This window comes from Eurytemora carolleeae, unplaced genomic scaffold (assembly GCF_000591075.1).
Source record: "Eurytemora carolleeae unplaced genomic scaffold, Eaff_2.0 scaffold129, whole genome shotgun sequence".
Taxonomy (NCBI): Eukaryota; Metazoa; Arthropoda; class Copepoda; order Calanoida; family Temoridae; genus Eurytemora; species Eurytemora carolleeae.
Window position 1 is genome coordinate 590,397 of NW_019396235.1, and position 24,207 is coordinate 614,603.

General features: G+C 31.6%; 2 protein-coding genes across 2 annotated transcripts; both read left to right on the plus strand.

Annotated features, from left to right (window-relative positions):
- The first annotated feature begins 283 nt into the window (after positions 1 to 283).
- On the plus strand, positions 284 to 7,196 carry LOC111698976 (nucleolar protein 58). Its single transcript, XM_023469485.1, has 11 exons — positions 284 to 335; positions 578 to 672; positions 1,323 to 1,379; positions 1,445 to 1,481; positions 1,624 to 1,683; positions 2,769 to 2,865; positions 4,458 to 4,485; positions 4,896 to 4,947; positions 6,264 to 6,341; positions 6,403 to 6,460; positions 6,594 to 7,196. The coding sequence occupies exons 4-11, from the start codon at positions 1,452 to 1,454 to the stop codon at positions 7,100 to 7,102; spliced, it is 912 nt and encodes a 303-aa protein (XP_023325253.1). The 5' UTR covers positions 284 to 335; positions 578 to 672; positions 1,323 to 1,379; positions 1,445 to 1,451; the 3' UTR covers positions 7,103 to 7,196.
- A 2,315-nt stretch (positions 7,197 to 9,511) lies between these two features.
- Positions 9,512 to 23,996, plus strand: LOC111698998 (uncharacterized). Its single transcript, XM_023469513.1, has 19 exons — positions 9,512 to 9,575; positions 10,981 to 11,204; positions 11,532 to 11,568; positions 12,057 to 12,074; positions 12,130 to 12,163; positions 12,567 to 12,618; positions 14,342 to 14,392; positions 14,564 to 14,656; positions 15,646 to 15,712; positions 18,397 to 18,454; positions 18,605 to 18,656; positions 18,957 to 19,007; positions 20,838 to 20,944; positions 21,361 to 21,401; positions 21,514 to 21,570; positions 21,931 to 22,024; positions 22,750 to 22,804; positions 23,560 to 23,652; positions 23,867 to 23,996. The coding sequence occupies exons 1-19, from the start codon at positions 9,528 to 9,530 to the stop codon at positions 23,991 to 23,993; spliced, it is 1,359 nt and encodes a 452-aa protein (XP_023325281.1). The 5' UTR covers positions 9,512 to 9,527; the 3' UTR covers positions 23,994 to 23,996.
- Positions 23,997 to 24,207: the final 211 nt, after the last annotated feature.

Consider the following 24,207-nt stretch of genomic DNA (forward strand, 5'->3'; position numbering starts at 1 on the left):
GTTGGATAGAGTTAGGAGAGTTGGATAGAGTTAGGAGGGTAGGACAGAGTTAAGAAAGTTGGATAGAGTTAGGAGGGTTAGATAGAGTTAGAGGAGTTGGATAGAGTTAGAAGAGTTGGATAGAGTTAGAAGAGTTGGATAGAGTTAGGAGAGTTGGATAGAGTTAGAAGAGTTGGAGAGAGTTAGGAGGGTTGGATAAAGTTAGGAGGGTAGGATAGAGTTAATACAGTTGAACAAAGAAAATCTGTTTAAATAGATTTATTAAAGATTAATTATACATTTATGATAAAATTTTTTATATTTTTTAAGGTGGCATAGCAGAAATTAGCCTTGATGTAAGTTTTTTATTAAAGGGATGCCTATTTTTCAGAAATTTTCCCCTGAGTTTTTTGGAAAAGGTCTTTTTTAAAATGAGCTGATATTTGTTAAAATACATGGAGGAATCAGTTGATATTTGTAAATCTAATAAAATGGCGGAATCATTAAGGAATCAGCTGATATATTTAAAATAAAAAATGGCGGAATAGCCGATATGTGTTAAATTGAAGATGGCGGAATCAGCTGATATTTTATTAAGGGTGCTGTTACTGGACCAACCAACAGTGCCATAATAGCGGAGCAGTTTAGAAGATTAAAGTTTGGAGACAGATTCTTCTTTACTCATGGATATAGGTTCATAATATTTTAAAGTATTCTTGGGTTTAAACCTTAAAACAGCAGAATTGATTGGGCCCGAAGGAACGATGTTATTATCATAACTTTAAATTTTCAATTCCCTATATCTGTGCAACCTGATTGTATAAAACTTTAATATTTATACTTAAATCATTGATCTACCAAAATTGAAAGGTCTGCAAAATCAGGTTCCAAAAATATAGGGATTAGAAAATCAGAGTTTGTGGAAAAGACTCGTTAGCCAAGGTTTTAATGCAAGGAAAGTTATTTCAGAGGTGTACGCATCTATTGTACTGTAGTGTACTGTCTCTGGGCGGTAAGTAAACACAAGTCGGATGTCACAGCCTGACATGGGATCCATCTTTCACATTAAAAAAATCAATGAAATATTCTGGTCATGGAAACTATTATGTGAATTATCAAAATTATCAAAATTTAATGCTTTTATCCTCCTCGGATACTAGAGGAACACTGATGCATCTATTATTGTTTACAAATACCGCCCAGAGAGAACTGGATTCATTGTGTACGCAGAGTATACGCAACTGCAATTAACTTTCCTTGCATTATAACCTTTTGTAGAACCTCATGAATCGGAATGTTTACAAGTATTGTTTACTGAAATTATATAACTTAGTAAAATATAGATTGAGCGGGAAAAGAGAGAAAGGATTGGAATTGATTTCTAAATCCCAGGTATTGAAGTAAGTATATTTTTATTTAAAGCTTTTTTCCCAAAAACTGCAGACTAAAAACTTGTGTTAATTAGGCAATCTATGGCCGCGATATTGTGCAACAACCTAAAGGTAAACATTTTTAAAATAATACGAAAACGGTTCTTTGTGATGAAAAATTCAATCCTTTCACCTTTAATCATCAAACATATTTTTTTCTTTGAAAACATTTTTAATTTAATTTTGTCTCTTATAAAAAAACTTTTTCATTCAGAGCTACATAATTCGTCCCAGTCAGAAGAAAAAGTGGAAAATGCTAGAATTTCCATTCAAGGTAATTCAACAGCTTTTTCACATTTTTGAATGTTTTATACTATTTTTCCTTGTATAAAATTTTTTAATTCTTAAAATAAAGGTTGCTGATGTGATATTTACAGGGTTACCCACAAAGGATCAGACTTCAGAGACGATTGTATGAAATTTGTTTAATCCGTTTTCTTGTATGCGAAGTTCCTTGCAGGCCAAAACTGGCTTATTTCTGTGCTTAATCATTTAGTAAACCATCAAAATACTTAATTGACTTTTGGGTCGTCTTTACAGTCTCATCCTTGGTGGGTAACCATCGAATATCGAAATTTTAATGGTCTGTCTGTATTTGATTTATGTAAAAACTGCTAAACCTTATCTTACCAAAATTTGCGTGGCAACGTCTTTCAATTGAAAAATTTAGAGATTTCCAATTGCAAAGAAAAAATGGCCGCAAAGCATCATTTAAACGGTAAAGTTGTGACTAGAACAGTCTGGAAGCCTAGTTATTAAACGGTAAAGTTGTGACTAGAACGGTCTGGAAGCCTAGTTATGAAACGGTAAAGTTGTGACTAGAACGGTCTGGAAGCCTAGTTATTAAACGGTAAAGTTGTGACTAGAACAGTCTGGAAGCCTAGTTATTAAACGGTAAAGTTGTGACTAGAACAGTCTGGAAGCCTAGTTATTAAACGGTAAAGTTGTGACTAGAACGGTCTGGAAGCCTAGTTATTAAACGGTAAAGTTGTGACTAGAACGGTCTGGAAGCCTAGTAATTTACTTATATTTTACTTTGATTCTAATTAGACCTAATCCTTAAAATAATGCTGAGACGGCTTAGAATATATAACTGAGTGATGGTGACTAGCGGCATTTGGATTGTTGCCTTGCTTTAAATCTATATGCAAACTTCTAAATCTCCCAAATCATATTATATCCAAGCCCTGTAAAAGTTCAATATCATTCCTCTTTAGTATTAATTAAAGTCATTTTTTTGTCAACCAACAACATTCTAAAAAATTTACAATTACAAATGATAATTTTGTAATCAATTCTAATTGATTCGCTGCGGATCAATTTCAATTGATCAGCTGCTGATCAATTCCAATTGATCAGGTCGGATCTGCTTGGTTATCATGTGAGAAAATATTGAAAGATGCTGCAATGGATTTTAAAGCTATGGCTCGAGAAATCGTTAATTCAAAAAGAAGAAGTAAGTTAATTATTATTAAGATTTTACTCAATTTTTAATTGACTAAAAACTATTTTGATTTTTAAATGGATTGTCAATAAAGGTTTCCTTTCAATTCAAGAGTGCCATGAGTGATTTACAAGAGCAGTTCAAGATGCTTTTTTTTCCGGAAAAATCCAAGAAAAGCTATGTTCATGGTCAGAGATGTTGGTAACTCTTTGACAGAAAGCAAAGATCTTATTGTTTAAAGGCATGTGAACTCCGTGCGTTTATCTCGAAAATGGTGTCTAATTTGCTGTAAAACTGAATTGTAAGTGACAACACAGCTGACATTACATATGTTCCCTGAAAATCCCGAATATTATGTCCAGTGCGGTTTTCTAAAGTGTGAATGTAAAGAAAGTAAAAATTAATATTTCTTATGGTTAAAACAGCTTTATAACAAAGAAGAAAATAAATAAGGATAACTCCGTCATCCTTGATCATTGGAAGGTAATTACACTCCTGTATGCCGAGCCCATTAGCACCTGATCCATTCAGGGTTCAGTCATATGTTTGTTGTCTATTCTGAACCAATAGAAATAGTATGGCGGTAACATCTATCTTTCTATCTATCTATCTATAGTAATTAGAGGGTACTGTTGTAAATCAGACAAGCCCATTTACAAACAGAGAGAGTCACTTGCAAGGATTTAATGCAAGGAAAGTTATTTCAGAAGTGTACACATCTTTTGTACTGCAGTGTACTGTCTCTGGGCGCTAATGTAAACACAAGACGGATGTCAAAGCCTGACATGAGATCCATCTTTCACTTAAAAAAAATCAATGAAATATTCTGGTCATAGGAAACTATTATGTGAATTATCAAAATAACCAAAATCTAATGCTTTTAACCTCCTCGGATACTAAACAAACATTGATGCATCTATTCTTGTTTACACATTCCACCCAGAGAGAACTGGTTTCAATATGAACGCAGAGTATAGGCGACCGCAATTAACTTTCCTTGCAGTATAACCTTGGTCACTTGTAAATTATGCCTACAGTCTATTGCATGCCTATGGCATGTTCTTTTGTGAATTGTTAATGGCACTCTTCTTCAAAGAAAGGATAAATTAAAGTAGTGTTAAAGTTTCTTTTAAAGGGAGTGTTCGCGAAAAATGAAAGGGGGTATAGGCTTAATGCGATAAAAAGTGCTTTTGATCGCTACTAATTTTACTTCTATCTGTTGCGTCTACAAGGAGAACATTGTTAAAGACGTCTCATACCGAATAATTTAGCGCCCATACAAATTGAGAAAATTGCAACATACAACTTAGACCGTAAAAAAATCAATTTAATTTCAAACAAATCATTCAATAAAATATTATAAAATATAAACTATATACAAATGTGGCGAAATATAATCGATGACTAGAGGTTGTAATATCTGAATGATTTGTTTGAAATTTATTCGGTATGAGACGTCTTTAACAATTTTTCTCCTTATAGACGCAACGGATTGAAACAAAATTAGTGGCGATCAAAAGCGCTTTTTTATCGCATTAAGCCTATACCCCCTTTCATTTTTCGCGAACACTCCCTTTAAATCAAAAATCTATTTTTCTTTTCAGTTGAGGCGAACTGTAAACAAGTGGATGGGTAATTTTCCTTGTTTTTCTTCATCAATCAATATTTCTTCCACATTAATAATATCAATTGCTCGAGTTTTAATAAATGAACTGAGTTTTTGCCACAAACTCCGATTTTACAACTCCTATATTTTGGAACTCTATCTTAAACTTATTGACCGGACCCATAGTTTGAAATATCAACGATCTACAACATCGGCTCTAAATATATAAGAGGGTATGAAAATCAGAATTTGCGCCAAAAACTAAGTTCCTTCAAACAAATTTTGATGTGCTGATTGGAGGAATATGAAAAATTAATATAGTAAAATATCATTTATCAATTTCTTATCAAAAATTAATATCTGGGCAAAATTCCTGTTTAGTGGATATCTAATATCTTCAAACATAAACTATAGATAATTACTATTTAATTCCTAGGACTAGAGCTAAATGTAATGAGTGCACTAATGATGATGATTGTCTTGATGAAGTACGTTTTACTTTTCCTTATTTCTTTTATTTACTGCAAACCAAGGTTATAATGCAAGAAAAGTTATTTCAGAGGTGTACGCATCTTTTGTACTGCAGTGTACTGTCTCTGAGCGGTAATGTAAACACAAGACGAATGCCACAGCCTGACATCCATCTTTCACATAAAAAATCAATGAAATATTCTGGTCATAGGAAACTATTATGTGAATTATCAAAATTATCTAAATTAAATGCTTTTATCCTCCACGGATACTAAACAAACACTGATGCATCTATTCTTGTTTACAAATTCCGCCCAGAGAGAACTGGTTTCAATGTGTACGCAACTGCAATTAACTTTCCTTGCATTACAAGTTCACAACCTTGCTGCAAACCTTCGGATCTATAGTAGAAAATCTAAAAATCAGCGAGTGTAATGTAAGCTGAGACGTTTATGATTTGCATGACATGACAGTTACTGAATTCCTTGACTATAGAGATGATTAGGTCAAATCTTGTGCTGTGGTTCTCTTCTATTCCAATCCCTATTGGCCCAGGACCACCAAAAAAATCAGTTCAGTTTATCCATTGGTCCATAGGTCCCAAAATCTTAACTAAGAGGCTCTCCGCACCAGGAAATTGCCCTTTTCACACAACCCGATCTCCAGGCACACTAAGCCTTGGTACACCCACTTTTGGGACTTCTGGGCTCCACTGATCTAAAATCTAAATGAAGTGAGCTTTTGCCACAAACTTAAAATGTACAATCTCTGTATCTTTTGATCCTAATGAGCTGAAACTTTGATATTTCAAACTTATAGTTTATTTATAATTATAAAATCAGAGTTTGTGGCAAGAACTTAATTACTTTGCTGGACCTTCGCTAGGAGGAAGTAAATAGAAGGCCTCACACCTCAAAACTGTACTTAACCCCTTCAACAGTCAAGAAATTCAGGGATATAAACGCCAGGCATATCATTAACACCTACCTCCACCTGAGGAACCCAGCAGAAGAATGTTGTTGTTGATAACTGAATATATTCTATTATATGTGTAAAAAAAACTGGAATATTCCTTTATCAAATTTTATTTTAGACCGTTTTAGATAGATTTCATTACTAATCCCACCCTGTACTACAGTATTTTGACTAAAATATATTCACAAATCCACAAGTTTTCATATTCTTTGTTAATGTTCTAAAGTATGCTGAATAGTATTGTAAAAAGGATTATGTATTTATTGATTTTTGAAGTTAAACTTTGTTGCAGTAATACTTGATCATACTGTAGAACCTCTGTCTTATTTCATGTATACAATATTTATTTACTTTTCAGTACAGCGAAGATTTTGAATGTGTGGAAAATGAATGCTTGTTAAAATCCTTCACATGTTTCGACAGTTTTGACTGTGATGTAAGTATTGTTTTGTCATTGATGCCAAATTTTTTTATTTCTATTTTTTTCATGATATCAGACAAATGAGAGATGTGTTAACGAATTCTGTGTTAGGAAAGAAAAAAAAGATAAAAAAGGTAACAAAATAACATTAAGAGAAAATTGATTTTTAGAAAAATACAAAACTTAGTTTATCATTTATACACCCAACTCACTTTCCCAGATTCACATCTCTAACAATAATTCTGATAAATAAATTATCTGCTCCAGGAAAAGGCAAAGGTGGGAGAAAAAGTGGAGAAGACAAGGAGGGAGGCAAGGGGAAGGGGGAGGGGGATTTAGATGACAAGGCAAAAGAGGAGGAGGCTTTTAATGACGGGGGAGAGGGGGAGGAGGCTTTCGATGACAAGGGGAAAGAGGAGGAGGCTTTCGATGACAAAGCAAACGAGAAGGAGGACTTTGATGACAAGGCAAACGAGGAGGAGGCCTTAGATGACAAGGCGAAAGAGGAGGAGGACTTTGATGACAAGGGGAAGGGGGAGGCCGACCTAGATGACAAGGCGAAAGAGGAGGACTTCAATGAAAAGCCAAGAGAGGAGGGGAAGGACTTTTATGAGGATACTATTGACATCAAGGAGGTGGAGGACAAGAAGGACAAGAAGGACAAGAAGGAAAAGAAGGACAAGAAGGAGGAGAAGGAGGAGAAAGAAAAAGAGGACAGAAGTGGAGGAACTAAAGGAAAAAAGGGAAAAAAAGGAAAAAATGGAGATCAAAACTAAAGACAAATGAGAAGAGAAGATAAAAGAATTTTAAATAATGCAATATTAATTATTTTGTACTTTCAGTGGTTCTAGAAATAAAATATTTATTTAATTATTTTTTAAATATAAATTAAAATAATCATTCAAACATTATAACTCTTCACACATAAATAACACTTTAAATAGAAACTCCATTGATTAGCTTTGAAGAGAGTCTGAAATATATTTAGAGGTTCAAGATTTAGGGCTTTGTGATTTTGTTTTTCATTTTTCATGATTTCTTTGCAAATGATTTATTCAGGTATAGAGTAAATATCCTTTAATAAAACAATTTTATATTATTGTGTTTATTTGAAAAATCAAAAAAATCTTTAACTTGTATAATAAAACAAGACATTCGTACACATGTTGCCCATAGCCGGCCAAATGGCTGGACCGAATGGGCTGAACTTTTTTGTGAACACTCATGGGTAGCCGGGGGTGTCTTAAGCTAAAAAAAATCGAAAATAAGAAAAAATATTTTTTTTTTTTTAATTTTGTTTTCAAATTATTTGTTTTCATGAGCAACTTTGGGTCCCTCAGCTGGTACCTCATAATTTAAAGAAAATGATAAAAATATTGTAAAATATATCTAAACATGTGTTGCATGCTGATTTTTTTAAAACATAATTTATTTGTTTGTTCTTATGGCAACATTAAAATTGCTGAGAGTTTATTAAGTTTAAATTTAATTTTATGATGTGTTTTTAAGAGAAGGTAAATATGTGGATAATTTAAGTTTATGACATATTTTATTATGTAATACTAATAACTATCAGTATTTTACGACTTATATTGTTTTAATCTGTAATAAATTATATGAGAAAATTTACTTGCAAAACAAGGGACCTGATAACTTTTAAATTATTTTGTTTTGTCAAATTATTTAGAAAAACAAGATTATGACACCCATCATAAACCTGCAGCTTTCTCTTTTAAAGAATATCAAATTTATCACTTTTATGAGAGTATTATCTTGGTCTTCTTCTTTCTTTTTTTAGCCAGAAAACTTCTACAGGGTGTCTTACAAAACATGAAAGTAGCAAGACGACTTAAAGGTTTGATCTTTGAAATTATTTGCCGCATTTATTCTTCAACCTTCATTTCTCTGTGGCTCTCTGTTTTATGCAGAGAGTGGGTAAATTATGCAAAAAATATTCTGTGCAATTTATGTATTTGCGCAACTGAATTTTTGCGATAATTTATGAGCGCTTGTTGCTAATTATTTGCAATGTGCGCTCGAGCAAAAAATTAACAATTAAAGGGTGCAACTAAACTAATAATAATTTGGATTATTTTTCGCCATAAGCCTATACCCCCTTTCATTTTTAGTGAACACTCCCTGTAAAGGGTGCAACTAAACTAACAAATTTTAGGGTGTGAAAATAATTTGGAGTTAGGATAATTAGGCATGTAATATAGCTTGAATAGTTTAGAAATTAAATGCAGTTTTGTTTCTAATCTTAATGTCCAATTAAACAACATTATAATATTGATTTGTAAAGTGATACTGGTTATTACTAGTAAATGCCTACACCAGAAACTATATTAATATTCAGTGAATTAGTTTAAAAAGATTATACTTTATAATGTTATGTTGTACATTATGTTTTATTAGTTATAATAATCTCAATTTCCATGCATTGAAGTTAAGATAAAATCATAATTTAAATCCTTGTATTTTAAATTTTGAAGTTATTGTCTTCAGATTTTTAAATTTCAGAGTAATCTCAATTAAATTCAAAATTATTAAATTAATAATTAATGAATTAATTCTATTCCTCTTCAATATCTCGTGGTGGTCATAACCTTTAATTGAGGGATTAAGTATTTATCCACATCGGATATCGAGATCAAGCTCTCCTGAGCTGAAAACTTTAGATTGGGATATCCTTAATCCCGATCGGTTAATTAATCTAGAGATTAACAACAAGAGGAGAACAAGCATTATTTAATCTGGAGATTAAGAAAAAGAGGGGATCAAGCATTAATCCCGATATCTACAATTCAAAAGTTTTCAGCTCAGATTAAATATTCTTCACACAAATGTTCCGATCTCTGAATTTCATACTTCCTATTTTCCACTAATATATCCAAATAGTGAAAATGAGAAAGGAAATCTAACTTTTAATACAATCAAAAAATGTGCAATGTGCATAAAAATGATTAATTACAAATGAAATAGTTTTTGGGTTAGTTTTTAAGGGATTCCTCACAAATCTTTAAAAATAACAAAATTTGAAATTGTACATCATTTTCGTGGAGCCGTTTAAAAGCCTATATTACACTAAGTATTCTTTACCCCCTAATACTTTTCAGAACTATTTATTTGCTTTATAAAAACCATCCTTATATTGAATAAAGCATAATTTAATGTAAAGTCTTAATGTTTTCAGGTGTAGAAATGAATCCTAGCTGTTCATTCCTAGTAATCTTGATTTTCTTGGCTTTGGTGAGAATTTTTAAAATACTTTATCAAAATACTGAAGTATAATAAGTCGTTCTCAAATTTACATGTAATCTTGTATTGCACAGTGTATTTATATTTTGTTATGAAATGTAATGAAAATTTATAATATAACTATGTCTGCACTTTCATATTCTTATGAAACCCCAAAAAAATCGAAATCAAATTTTAAAAAATATTCTTCCAAATAAAAACTCAAGCAGTAAATTTATTCAATTAAAATTGATAAAGCATGTTTGAACCTTATATCTATATAAAGGGATATGAAAGGACCTTTAAATTCTAGAATGAGCCCGTCAAATTCACTTTTGAATATTTAGAATGTGTTCACATATTTCATTTTACTCAAAAATATGTAAAATAAAAAGTTCCTTACTTGCCTCGGTACAAATAAGATACCTTTTACCCTATAAAGGCTTGGGGGGTCTGAATCTATGTATAGCCTTGGGTGGTGTCCCCTAGAATAACTTTTTATAACCTTACTGGTTCAAGGAAGGCGAGGTATAAAGTAATGTTTTTGGCAAAAAAACTTTACGAGCCCCCTTTAACCAGTAGGGTTTTAGATAACTTTATGCTCTGGAAAAAAAGAAATATGAATTCAAATGTTAACAGTATCAAAATAAATAAATACACAAAAATGGCACGTCAATTATAGAACATCTAATATAAAGTTTAAACTTTTAAAAAGTACATATTAAAGAAAATCCCAAATATTAATGCTGGAAGATGATCATTCAAAAGAATGCGGGAACTTCAAAGCAAAAAATGCGCAAATATTGAAAGGTGTACTCAGCTGGGGTGATATTTTACTTTTAAACCCATAAGAAAATAGTGAAAATTTTACCCCAACTCAGCTGGAAATATATGGGTTTCAGGATATGTTCACCATAGATTAAAAAGAGGCCACCTAGGGCATAAACAGACCTAATACTAAAGGTATAGGTTTGCAATGCATGTTAATAGTCCAATTGTTCAAGTCTGCAGTCTATTGATAAAGAATTAGACCGCTAACTTAAATAGTTTAGGTTCTAGTAAGGTTAAAAAAATGTCAAAAAAAAGGTCGGAAAAATGTGAAAAATATTTTTTTTAATATCTTTGATAAATGCTAAGATGGGACACTTGTTTCCATAGCCATGTTTCAATCTGTAGCCTGAATAACAAAAACAGTTTTTTACACTCACTGGCATTTTTACCGTCTTACCTACCCTCTGCATTAAAAAAACTAAACATTCCTTTAAATTCCTATTCTTTAAAAGTCTAACAGTTTCAAGGAAATGACCCCCCCGGCCCCCCAAACCTATTTAGGGTTAATCCCAGAGACAGTAAAAGTTAGTGAAAACAGTTTTCTAAATAAATTAAATAGTATTATAACCATTAATGGCTGTTTCAGGAAGACACAAAACATTTGGTTGTTTGCGAAGACAATTCTGATATATTTGAATACTACTACGTTGACGGTGATAACACAACATCCGAGATTGTAGATGATGATGCTGGTTATGTTGAAGAGTATGATGATGAAGAAGATGCTTTTGATGACCCAGCAGATTTCGTTTATCAAGATGAAACTAAGGATGTCAAATTTTCCCCTGAAGGATACTCCAACGGCAAAGGGTAAGTTCTTAAATGACCGGTTGTTGTTATTTTGTGTCACTCCGTCACCGATTCACAAACCTCTACCTGATCAAAAAGGCAATATTTTTTTTTATTTTCCAAATTTTTTCCATGTTTTTTGTCTTAAAGTAGCAAAATGATTTCAAAATTTAACATAAACCTTAAAATTTTTAAAACCCCTTTCTTGAAGAAAAGAAAAGATATTTTACTTTTTCATCTTAAACTTATTAGTAATTTTTAAATATGTTCAATGTATGAAATAATCTAACATAACAAAAACTTTTAAAATATTTAACAAGTAAAATATGAAATAAATGTAAAATTTAGGGATTACGACGGTGTGCTTCCTACCAAAAATTTTACAGTAAGTCAAAAATTAAGATTTAATTCACTTCCACATTGACATTTTAGTTATTCAAATCTTTGCTAGATTGACAAAATTCTTTAAATTGACATTTAAACAATCCTATGTGTTTTGATGCTGTTAGAAAGCAAATAGTTTTATTTAGCTTTATCAATTCACTCTGTGCATACTGCACAATAGCTGTGTTTTATGTTCAATGGACTATTAAAAACTTAACTTGAATCTGAAAGTCGTCTCCCTTTCCCACATTTTCTTGAATTCTACTGTTCTTATTATACCTAATTTAAATTGAGTAGGTGGAATCCCCCTAAATTTACAACTAGCACAACTAAATATACTATTACTATTGTATATTTATTGTAAATGATAAAAAACATGTCCTAAAACAAGTTGCTATACGCGAGGGTGCCTGTATGTTCTCCAGCCCCTGTACCCAGACAATCTTCAGGGTTTACTGTTTACTGTTTATATTTTCACATTTATTATAGAAGCAGAACGCAGAGATTCTCTACAGTGATAAACTTTACCAAATATCATATATAATGTAGATATACTAAACAACTCTACAGTGATAAACTTTACAATACAAGCAAATGTAAGCACTTTAACATTGAGTTAAGAGTAAAGTAATCTTTAATATAAATCAGATTGTTAATTTCTTTTTTTCCGATAAAACTCTGAGCTTAGCAGTCTACGTAATTATATATATAAAAGAAAAATTCGACTTATTTATTTTACAATTATACGTATTATAGATCAAATAGATAATTAATAAATATATAGTTTTTAGATCAGAGTCCGAATTTAATGAATTTAAGCCCTGTCTCAAATCCCCCCCAAAACCGGTTTCATTTAAGCGCTGGCTTAAATCTTGAAAAATTGAATACAATTTTAAGTTCTACCAACCATATTTTAGCCGCAGCTTAACTTTAAGCCGCGGCTCAAATTCTTTAAATTCGGCCTCAGATAACTTAAAAATGTGTCTTTGTTGATTTTAGTGCCTGATCCCGTGCAAAACTTGGTGAAGGATTCGACCAAGAGAGCTTTAAGGAAATTTGCTCATTATTAACATATTTCAAGTTCCCAAAAATTAGCTGTAAGCGAATGCAATGGATTTTTTTCCTAAACGCAGATCCCATATCAGATCCCATATCAGATCCTATACCAGATCCCATATCAGATCCCATATCAGATCCCATATCAAACTGCTCAATCCTAGATTTATGCAAATTACCCATTAAACTCACTGTAAGGTAACTTATACAGTGGTAGACGATTGTATCAATACAATGAAGACAACTTTCGATTTCAATTTTTGATTTATATATTTTTTTAAATCTAGATATTTATTTAAAATCTGTTAGAAATTAACAAAATAATTTTAAAGATACATATTAAAAAATATTACAATTTTTATATATATTACGAGGTTACATGTTTGCAGGTTTTTGAATAGACAATTTTAATTCAACTTTGAAAATACAGTAATGTAAGAAAATTTATCAAATTTGATCCTAAGAATTTTCTTTTAAATTAAAGGAATAACTCAGTAGAGTTATTTAATATTGATGTAATCTTTAGATGTTACAACATTATTTAACATAAATTGTACTAAGTACATAGTAGACGTAAACTTTCATGAAATTTTAAATTAAAGTTGCAACCATTGAATCTTGATACTTTGATACTCAGGTGGAAATATTTCCATCCTTGCTCGTGCCGTGCTTGACAAATATTGACGAGCTTTTCTTCAATGCTGTTCTGGTTCCGGTGAAGGCACAGGTTCCACAACAAAGATAAATGTTACCGCCAAACTATTTCTATTGGTTCAGAATAGACAACAAACTCATGACTGAACCCTGATTGGATCAGGTGCTAATGGACTTGGCATGCAGGAGTGGGGAGTATACAACGATATGAAGTCATTTTTGTAAAAGAGACTAAAGTTTAATTAAGACTGACAAAGTACTTAAATTCGAGACAAAGGAATTGAGTTGTTGCCACTAACTCTTATTTTCTAATCCCTGTTTCTTTGCAACCCGATATATTAGACCTTTGATATTTCAAACTATATTTTCTGTAAGATCAAATAATCTAAGTTTGAAATATCAAAGATCTACACCATGAGTTTGCAACCATGAAGGGAAAAAAAATTTGCGTTTGTGACAAAAACTCAATTCCGTTAAAAAATATCAATATAGAATCATTTGTAAATATGCAGAACTTATATTTTTTATATCTGTGGACGTTTTTCTATTTCTGGAGAACAGGATAAATTTAAATTTATTACTGTTTTTTATTAACAGTATTGAGATATATCAAGCTGTTAAACAGCATGGATACACATAAACATAAAAGTCAACAGAAGTTGTCAATTTAAAACTTATGTAACTTGAAAAAACTTGAAAAAATCGTCTTCGTTGAAATGATAAAATCGCCTACCACTGTAATATAACTTCTAAAAGCTGTGATTGGCAACTGTGAAATGTTTCCACCAATTAAAATTGCATAGGATAATAATCATTCGAAGTCATGTTTAAAGAAAATCGTTTTCATTGTAATGATATAATCGCCTACCACTGTAATATAACTTCAGAATGCTGTGATTGGCAACTGTGAAATGTTTCCATGCCAATTAAAATTGTATAGGCTAATAATCCTTTGACGTCATTTATAATTGAACAACTTTTAAATCTTCCACTACCCTTCATCAATTGTTAGTGTCTAGGATTTATTTAATACAATAAAATATCTGACAATGTGATTATTGAAGTGAGTTTAAAGCAGATGAAGACTTGTACAATAATCCAAAGTTCTTCAAGGGGTAAGCAATTTATTTATTTTATATGAATTATAGAAAAAATACGAAAATCTATGATGTTTATAAATAAGGGACTTGCTATATTAGGATAGGATTCAGCATACAAAAGTTAGAACCTCAGATGACATGATCAAGAGTAATAAATCCAAAAACAAAGACATTATTATTTTTTAGGTTCTACAAGAAGTGGACTCCAGAAAGTGTCGCAGCTGGGAAGGATGCCAGACTTCTTGAAACTGCAATATCAAGTCTAGAAAACAGATCCAGGTAGATAAAGTCAGCTGACTGAAGTCCTTACAAAGAATTCTGGAGAAAAAGATGTCGCTGACATAGATCACATTCTTCTGTACGTTCCTCTACATAGGCTTTTTAACAGAATTGTCAAATAGAAGAGGTGGAGGTCAGATTTCAATTTTAATTCTCTAAAACTGCCCAAACTTAGAGATGGAAGTAGAAACAAAAGATGATTAAAGATTTATATTCTAGAAAGAGTGAAATCTTTTAATTGAATAAAACTTTTAGTGGTTGAATCCTTCTCCTGAATTGCTAGGGAGAGTTATAATCACTCATTAGAGGGTGAAAAGGAACGATTTCGAGTTTACTGAACAAGTTATTCAACTTCTTGGCTCTGGGTCTGCTATCTTGTGGAATCCAGATTTGAAGCTTTATATAACATAGACCGCAATTATAAATCATAGGATTGATTAAATCTGTAGTTTAACTTGTGTAATATTTGACATAAATCATCAACATTGAGTGAAACTAGCTTTTGTATATTATGAACCCTAAATACAGTTTATTTTGTATATTATGAATCCTAAATACAGTTTATTATGTATATTATGAACCCTAAATACAGTTTATTGTGTATATTATGAACCCTGAATACAGTTTATTTTGTATATTTTGAACCCTAAATACAGTTTATTTTGTATATTTTAAATCCTAAATACAGTTTATTTTGTATATTTTGAATCCTAAATACAGTTTATTTTGTATATTTTGAATCCTAAATACAGTTTATTGTGTATATTATGAACCCTAAATACAGTTTATTGTGTATATTATGAATCCTAAATACAGTTTATTTTGTATATTGTGAACCCTAAATACAGTTTATTGTGTATATTATGAACCCTGAATACAGTTTATTTTGTATATTATGAACCCTAATACAGTTTATTTTTTATATTATGAACACTGAATACAGTTTATTTTGTATGTTATGAACCCTAAATGCGGTTTATTTTGTTTAGAACTGCTGGTAGTGATTACTCAAGCCAAGATTATGGTACAGCAGAAGAATTGAAAAATGTCACAAAGGTAATTATAAAGATTTGTCTTTAGGAATTTATTAGATAAATGTCAATTTATGTTTTAATAACTAGGAACTCTTTATCAGTAATTTATTGACATTTAATGAAAGGGTACCTCTGTCCATTGCCAAATTGCATGAGATTAGAGTAAATTTATTTTAACAATTTATTTTTTAACTCTAATAATTTATTACAGTTTAATTTTGCAATATTTTTTTAATGATATATGATATCAGATGGAAATATTTGTAGTTTGCCACTTTACAAGAAAGAGCTATTTTTAAAGGGTCTTGCTTTTTTCCAAACCCTGTATTTAATTGAATGAGCTGAGGATCTTAATTTCTTTTATCTGAACTCTATATTCTTGATTTATCTGAACTCTATATTCTTGCATTTGACTTTTTTTCTGAACTCTGGATTGAACTCTGGAATGTTTGCATATGTGGTGCAACCTCAGAAACATTTAAACACACCATTCTATGATTTTTACCTGGGCTAGAATAATTAGAAGGGGGGACATCTCCTTTCCTTCCCTAATGTTGTCTACATTCACTGTCGGAAAATGACAGTGTATTGCTTAACACTAAAGATTCCCTTCCATTTTATTCCTTTTCCTGTTCTATTTTCTTTTTTCTTCTTGTTTATTGTTTCTATGCTTTAAGACCCCTCCCAATAGTTCTTGTGACATCAAGTTGTGGAGCAAGTAGGAGAGAAATTAGAAGGTTTGTAGGAGAAAGGGTATTGGGGATTGCTCCCTGTGTTCCTTCTGTCATACTCTTTCCCAGTTAAATGGGCATTTTAAGGAATGCCAATAACTGAACCCTTAATGCAAAATGGGGAGTTTTAAGCCCTAGAGCCCCATTACACCAGGCTGAAGATGAAGTCTTTTTTTAATATGTACATTCCTTACTCCCCTGTAGGATACAAATCATGCAGCTAAACGCAGCACTCCCCCAAACTGTAAAGCCGGGATCACATTAAGAGAGGTCTGCTCTCTTCTGAGGGCAGTAGTCAACTGTTTAACAATTTATTGTTTTTAAATTTTATCTTATAATCTTATAATCTTATAAATTGGATACATGTTGATACAGAAAAGTTCTGATTTTATTTTAATTTTTGTCGTAGTTTCTCTCTTTCTTCCTTTTTTCCCTTCTGTTGATAGTCCCTGTTTAAATGGTGAGGGAGGGGGGTCCAGCCCAGCTCTAATGGTGTCTCCATTTGCCAACAGGATAAATTGATGGTGTAAAGCTTATCATCCCCTTCCATTTTCCTGTTCAATTTTTCTTTTTTCTTCTTGTTTCTTGTTAGTAGGATTCTACAATGTTTCTTTGAGTTCCATATCTAAACTCTGGTTACGTCTATTGGTCTTAAAAATGGAGCCCACAACATTTGTCCACTAAGAAATCAATTCCAAATGCTGTTCATAACAAAATTCCAAATGCTGTTCATAACAAATAGTTAAGGTTGAGGTGTAAGAGTTGGAATTATGGAGTAGGTCAGGGAGGGAGGATATAGAGGGACTCCCATAGCATAGAAAATCTCTACTTTCGTCAGATTTTTAAGTGTTTCCCACTCTGGGAAATTTAAGGGTTTTTATCATTGAAGTTGCAAAGCATTACAAAATGGGAAACTGTTGGCTTTGTGGCTCAGAATGTGGGATTATTGACAGTAATCCATTCTTCATAGTCAGCCCAATATCCAAGCCGGAAGAGTAAAAAACCAGCATCATAGTGCATGGTTACTAGCCTCTCAGGATTCTTCTTTCTATGTTTCTATTTTTCTTGTTTCTGGCGAGCTGATTGTTTTAAGGTGGGGTGCCGCCATGATTTAATTTGCACAGTGCTCCCCAGCTGAAAAGAGCCTCCGGCTACTTAGAGCGGAGCACTGAATTTCAATGTCCTGACCATGCCGATGCCAGCTTGCAACTGAGATGAGAATAAATAGATATAGAGTATAGGTGTACTTGAGTACAAGTGGAATCAGGTAGATATAGATTTCTCACACTAGATGGCGCTAGCATGAAGTTTTTACATGTAGTTTGTAATAGAAAGCTTGCAGAACCCTGTTTTCTCTCAGCTTTCTTCAGACTCAGTGACCTCTATAGTGGAATATTAATTAAAATCCATACAAAGCAGTATGCTCTGATACCAGCTAGCCCAGACAGGAAATGGGGGGAGGGGTGGAGTGGGGGGGGAGGGAAGAAGGCTCTATATGTGTTTACTCTAATGGCATATTTTATAATGGCAATGTATAAACTCTACGCCATTTTGATTCCTTTGTGGATATTGATTACCCTGCATTATACTTTTCCTATATAAATAACATATAAATAACTTCAGGTAGATAAGATCAAATATATAAATTACTTCAGGTAGATAAGACCAAATATATAAATTACTTCAGGTAGATAAGATCAAATATATAATTTACTTCAGGTAGATAAGATCAAATATATAAATTACTTCAGGTAGATAAGATAAAATATATAAATTACTTCAGGTAGATAAGATCAAATATATAAATTACTTCAGGTAGATAAGATCAAATATATAAATTACTTCAGGTAGATAAGATCAAATATATAAATTACTTCAGGTAGATAAGATCAAATATATAATTTACTTCAGGTAGATAAGATCAAATATATAAATTACTTCAGGTAGATAAGATCAAATATATAAATTACTTCAGGTAGATAAGATCAAGTTGATCCTGAATGAATTACTAACTTTGGCTGATAATGAACAAGGTATACAATATTTTCCCCAATCAAAAGCCTCTTCAGAAGTATTGTTAATCTGAAACTCTAGATCTAGATATCCTATGTGGGCACTTTTAACTTGAGAAAATGCATGATCACTCAAGAATAATCTCTGCAATTGTACTTGTATTTTCCCAGGACAAGATTATCAGGATAACGGTAGTGGTGAGGAAGAGCAATCTAAGCACACGTCAGTATTTGTCTTAAAGTTAATTGTCAACTTAATCAAAGAATTTTCTGATATAAATACTTTAAATCCATTTCTATACCCGTTGAAAAGATTTCTGATACACTTAAACAAAATTTAAGAACATTTTTATAATTTTCAAACTTGTTTACATTTAGAATTTAGATTTTTGTGTATATAAAAGGGGTTTAAAAAAATCTGTCTTAAAACACCAGATTCAGAAACGTAAAAATCTTTAAAACCCCTTGAAAACAATACATATTCTGACATGGTTAGTTAAACAAATATACATATGCTCTTCAGGGCTCAGTCTTGTCAAAGAAACTCTGAAATCCGATGTCAACCATCCAGCAAGTAAGTTCAAGATTTTTACTTCACCACCCTGCCTGCAGGTCCTTCCAGGTTACAGGTTACAGGTTTCAGGTTTATTAGTAATTCCAAATTATTTCGCGAAAAAAACATTTCGCAAAAACCATAAATGCGAAATTTTCGCGAAATGATATACCCTTTTGGTTGAAAACCTTAGTTCCTGTATAAAGTCGTTTAATTGTCATGCATTTTCACACTTTTACATTTATGTCTTTCATTTGTTACCTGACTACATTTACTGCTAAAATTACATATTTTATATATTTTAATATAATGTATATAAATATATCTAGGTATAAAGTAGAATCTGGAGAGTGTAATAACCTACATAATATATATCTAGGTATAGAGTAGAGTCGGGAGAGTGTAATAACCTACAGAATATATATATCTAAGTATAGAGTAGAGTCTGGAGAGTGTAATAACCTACAGAATATATATATCCAGGTATAGAGCAGAGTCTGGAGAGTGTAATAACCTACAGAAAATATATATCTAGGTATAGACTAGTCTGGAGAGTGTAATAACCTACAGAATATATATCTAGGCATAGAGCAGAGTCTGGAGAATGTAATAGGAAAAGAAGTCGATCAAAGGAATCCCCAGAGAAACATAAAGAGGACAAAAGAACCAAAACTAACAGAGATCAGACAAATAAATATACTGATGAGAAGGACAATGTCCAGAATGATGAAGAACCAGCAGAGGATACAAGGGAAGATTATGATCAAGCTTCTAAATCGCCCCTGGAACGCAGGAGCAGATCAGGAGAGACAATGGAAGGAAACAGCCATTCAAATTAACAATTCTCTACCTTAATGCTCAAAGTGTTGTAAACAAAGTACAAGAATTAAATTGTGTCTCGGAAGACTTAAAACTAGACATAATATTAGTGACAGAGTCTTGGTGTCATGGTGATATCCAGGACTCAATTTTGGGTTTAACAAACTTTGAACTAATTAACGAACTTAGATGTGATAGAAGAGACACTGCTAATGGTATAGGGGGAGGTCTCCTTGTGTATGCCAAAAGTGGACTCATGATTTTACCCTGTGACAACCTATCAATATTTAACCAATACTGTAAGTTTAAAGTAAAAACTGGTGAAGGATATGCTCATTTTTACCTTATATATAGATCTCCTAATAGTACTAGTGATAATACAGATGAACTGTGTGAAATATTGAAGAACATTGAACCAAACTCATTTATTATTGGTGACTTAAATCTTCCAGGAATAAATTGGGAAACCCTGACCACAAATAAAAAAGGAGAAGGTATACTGGAAGCTTGTCTGGAGATGGGTCTTGAACAACTGATTAACTTTCCTACCCATAATAAAGGTAACATCCTAGATGTTATAATTACCAACAGGTCTGACTGTGCCTTAAACATTACTGATGTAGGTTCGCTGGGAAAAAGTGATCACTGTATGATTTGGCTTGAAACAATTTATAATACTCCAGTTAATGAGGAAGAAAGATATATCCCTGACTGGAATAAAGCTGATGTTAAAAACCTTAGGAATGCTTTGAACCGTATGGATAAATGTACAAGTTTAGCATGGGATACTTTCAAAATAAACTTATGTCAACTGACTGATATGTGGGTTCCCATAAAAAAGATTAGAAATCCTAAGACTCCATTGTGGATGAATAGGAATCTGTTGAGGTTGATAAGGAAGAAGAGAAGAATCTACAGAAGATACAAAGAAACTAAAGAACACAGTGAACTGGTTGCATACAAAAAGATTGAGAAGCAGTTAATATAGAGTAGAGTCTGGAGAGTGTAATAACCTACAGAATATATATCTAGGTATAGAGCAGAGTCTGGAGAGTGTAATAATCTACAGAATTCTCTCTGGGGGAAAGCTAACTCAGCTCAAACTCGTCTCTTCCCGGATCTAGTCAGCTATGAAGATGGTATTAATATATTTTAACAATTTTTTCATCTTCATCTTCTGGGTTTTATAGATTTAACTGCTATTGAGAGAGAGACAATTTTTTCCTAAATATGTGACTATGGTCAATCAATTTTTTTAACAACCCAATATTGTAGAACTTAGATTTTTCAAACTATGAGATCTGTTATATCAAACAATCAAAGTTTAAAATATCTAAGCTTTATATAATTTGATTGTAGATATATATACCTTTAGACCTAGTTCCTTTTGACTCTTTTTTTTACCTAAAATGTACTTGTTACGTTATTTACTTGAAATCAAGGTTTATAATACAACCTTGTTTGAAGTAGACATCAATAAGTCACACATTCCACATTTGTAAAAATCCATAAATATTATTTATTATTTAGGCTCGATTTTTGAAACTTTTTTTAGGGATTGGAAGCCCAACTGCAACAGTAACATTAAAAGGCCAAGTAATTATTTTTTTAATTTTATTTTTGGGGCCTCTTACATTGACAACGGAGGTCNATTTAATTTTTTAAAGTATTAAGTTTTAGATTTTTTTCTTTTCTTTTAACATTTTAGGATAGAATTTATCTCCCTAATCCTCGTCTCGTCAGCAAAAGAGTTCATGAAAACAAGGTAAAAATTTACATTTACATTTACATTTACATTTACATTTATATTTACATTTACATTTACATTTACATTTACATTTATATTTACATTTAAATTTACATTTACATTTACTTTTACATTTACATTTACATTTACATTTACATTTACATTTAAATTTACATTTACATTTTTACTTTACATTTAAACATTAAAACCTTTATCTGATGAATGATGTGGAACAAAGCGGAGTTTTTTAGCTTGAAAAGTATTCAAATTCATTAATTCGAAAGACCTAAAGAAAATGATTAGTTTAAAAAAAACATTGACATCATTTTCATGCTTGAATTGGAAAAGTATTTATCTATATATCCAATCAATATCTAGAAAGAAAGAAATATACCAAGTAAGAAGATTACTCATATGGCAATGCAGTTTGGACAGTTTCTGGATCATGAGTTAACCCTGACTCCAGAACCAGGTTAAATCATACCTAGAACTTAAATACTGCTCTATCTAGAACTTGAATACTGTCCTAACTAGAACTTAAATACTGTCCTATCTAGAATTTGAATACTGTTCTAGATAGAACTTAAATACTGCTCTATCTAAAACTTGAATACTGTCCTATCTAGAAATTACATACTGTTCTATTTTGATCTTAAATACTTTCCTATCTAGAACTTAAATACTGCCCTATCTAGAACTTAAATACTGTCCAATCTAGAACTTTAATACTGTCCTATCTAGAACTTTAATACTGTTCTATCTAGAACTTTAATACTGTCCTATCTAGAACTTGAATACTGTCCTATTTAGAACTTGAATAATGTTCTATCTAAAACTTGAAATCTGTCCTATCTAGAACTTGAATACTGTCCTATCCAGAACTTGAATACTGTCCTAGAACTTAAATACTGTTCTATTTAGATCTTAAATACTTTCCTATCTAGAACTTAAATACTGTCCTATCTAGAACTTAAATACTGTCCAATCTAGAACTTGAATACTGTCCTATCTAGAACTTTAATACTGTTCTATCTAGAACTTTAATACTGTTCTATCTAGAACTTTAATACTGTTCTATCTAGAACTTTAATACTTTCCTATCTAGAACTTGAATACTGTTCTATCTAAAACTTGAAATCTGTCCTATCTAGAACTTGAATACTGTCCTATCTAGAACTTGAATACTGTCCTATCTAGAACTTGAATGCTGTGCTCCTGAGATAATTAGCAAATCTAGATGTTTTCCAATCAGGTCTATTTATTTCAATTTTCCCTTTTTTACATTTACAATCGTCTTTTATTCTATCTTATTGTTACAATATCTAAAACTATGAAAACCAATTAATCTTGAATTTTCAAAACTTTCATTATATAAATCATTGTTAATGAGAATTGTTCTTTTCCTCTTGCTCTTGGGACATATTCAATATCTAAGTCTTTCTGTATTGAATTTTTAAATTTTTATTGTATTAATTATTCTTATTGAGAATTATATTCCAAGTTTTGATAACATTTACAAACAAACAAAGACATTGAGTGTTATGCCACAAACTCAAATTTTCAAAGTAGCAAGCCTTCTTCTTTGATATTTCAATTTTAGATTATTTTAATATTAATAGAATCCATAGTTTGTAATATCTAAGTTCTTTGATATATGGTTGCAAAGATAAAGTGTTTAAAAAATCAGTTTGGGGCAAAGACTCAATTCTTTCGCCTTCAATTAATATTATAATAAAGCTCTTCGCTCATGTATATATATATGTGTATATATCCAATATTTTGGCTATTGCTGGCCAAACGGCTGCGGACCAAGTTAGCTGAAATTTTTGGAGGGAATTTAATTTTTTAAAATTAAAATTGTTTTCTCACGCCAGGCACTTCATAGCTAGTGATATAAATAATCTTTATTCAATTGTCAATTAAAATGAATTAATTAATTCTCAAAGAATAATTCAGTAATTAAGGAATTGTTAAATGTCAATTAAGTATAGATCATTTATGATAAAGGTTGAATGGAAAAGGTATGATTGATATGGAAACTGATGAAATTCATCTTTTATCTAAGCCTAGAAAACATCAAAATTGCATTGCTTTTTCAAGGTAATTATCTTTGTAAGAAGTGTTTACATCGGTGCAGAGTAACTTTTTCTTTAAATAAATGATAAAAATATTAATAAATCCAATGCGAAATGAAAGCCTGCAATTTTTTGATTTGCCAAAGTTCAGAAGCAAAACTGTATATAAAATTTTGAATTTTAATTTTTTTCAAATGAAACATGTGATGAAGGCAATTATGTGCTAATTTTGCTGTTAGGTCAGACCCTGCCTGTGATACTGGTACTGGTGATTCTGTACGACAGCAGCTGAATTCAATAACTGGTTTTATAGATGGCTCTGCCATCTACGGTAGCTCAGCTGCTCTCACAAACCATCTTAGGTAATGTTCTAAAACCAATTTGAGAATTAATCTTGGCACTCTGCAGTGTAAAATGGACAGCCACCGAGCAGGTATAGAGTGGGATTCCTGTTGTATGCAATGCCCCGTAAAATTCCAAAACAGAGAGAGGGGGATTGAATTTTGTAGATCCAGAAAATAATACCTTTGAGATGCCTGCGTAGAGACTGGCAGCTAGTGAGGTCTTAAATGTAAGACAT

Excerpts from the sequence above, each read along its gene's own strand:
- LOC111698976 (XM_023469485.1), top strand. The coding sequence starts at position 1,452 with ATGGCCGCGATATTGTGCAACAACCTAAAG. Across the intron at positions 1,482-1,623 it reads TATTGTGCAACAACCTAAAG|AGCTACATAATTCGTCCCAG; the intron begins GTAAACATTTTT and ends TTTTTCATTCAG. Across the intron at positions 6,342-6,402 it reads TCGACAGTTTTGACTGTGAT|ACAAATGAGAGATGTGTTAA; the intron begins GTAAGTATTGTT and ends TCATGATATCAG.
- LOC111698998 (XM_023469513.1), top strand. The coding sequence starts at position 9,528 with ATGAATCCTAGCTGTTCATTCCTAGTAATCTTGATTTTCTTGGCTTTG. Across the intron at positions 19,008-20,837 it reads CGATGTCAACCATCCAGCAA|GTATAGAGCAGAGTCTGGAG; the intron begins GTAAGTTCAAGA and ends ATATATATCTAG. Across the intron at positions 21,402-21,513 it reads CAGTAACATTAAAAGGCCAA|GATAGAATTTATCTCCCTAA; the intron begins GTAATTATTTTT and ends TTAACATTTTAG.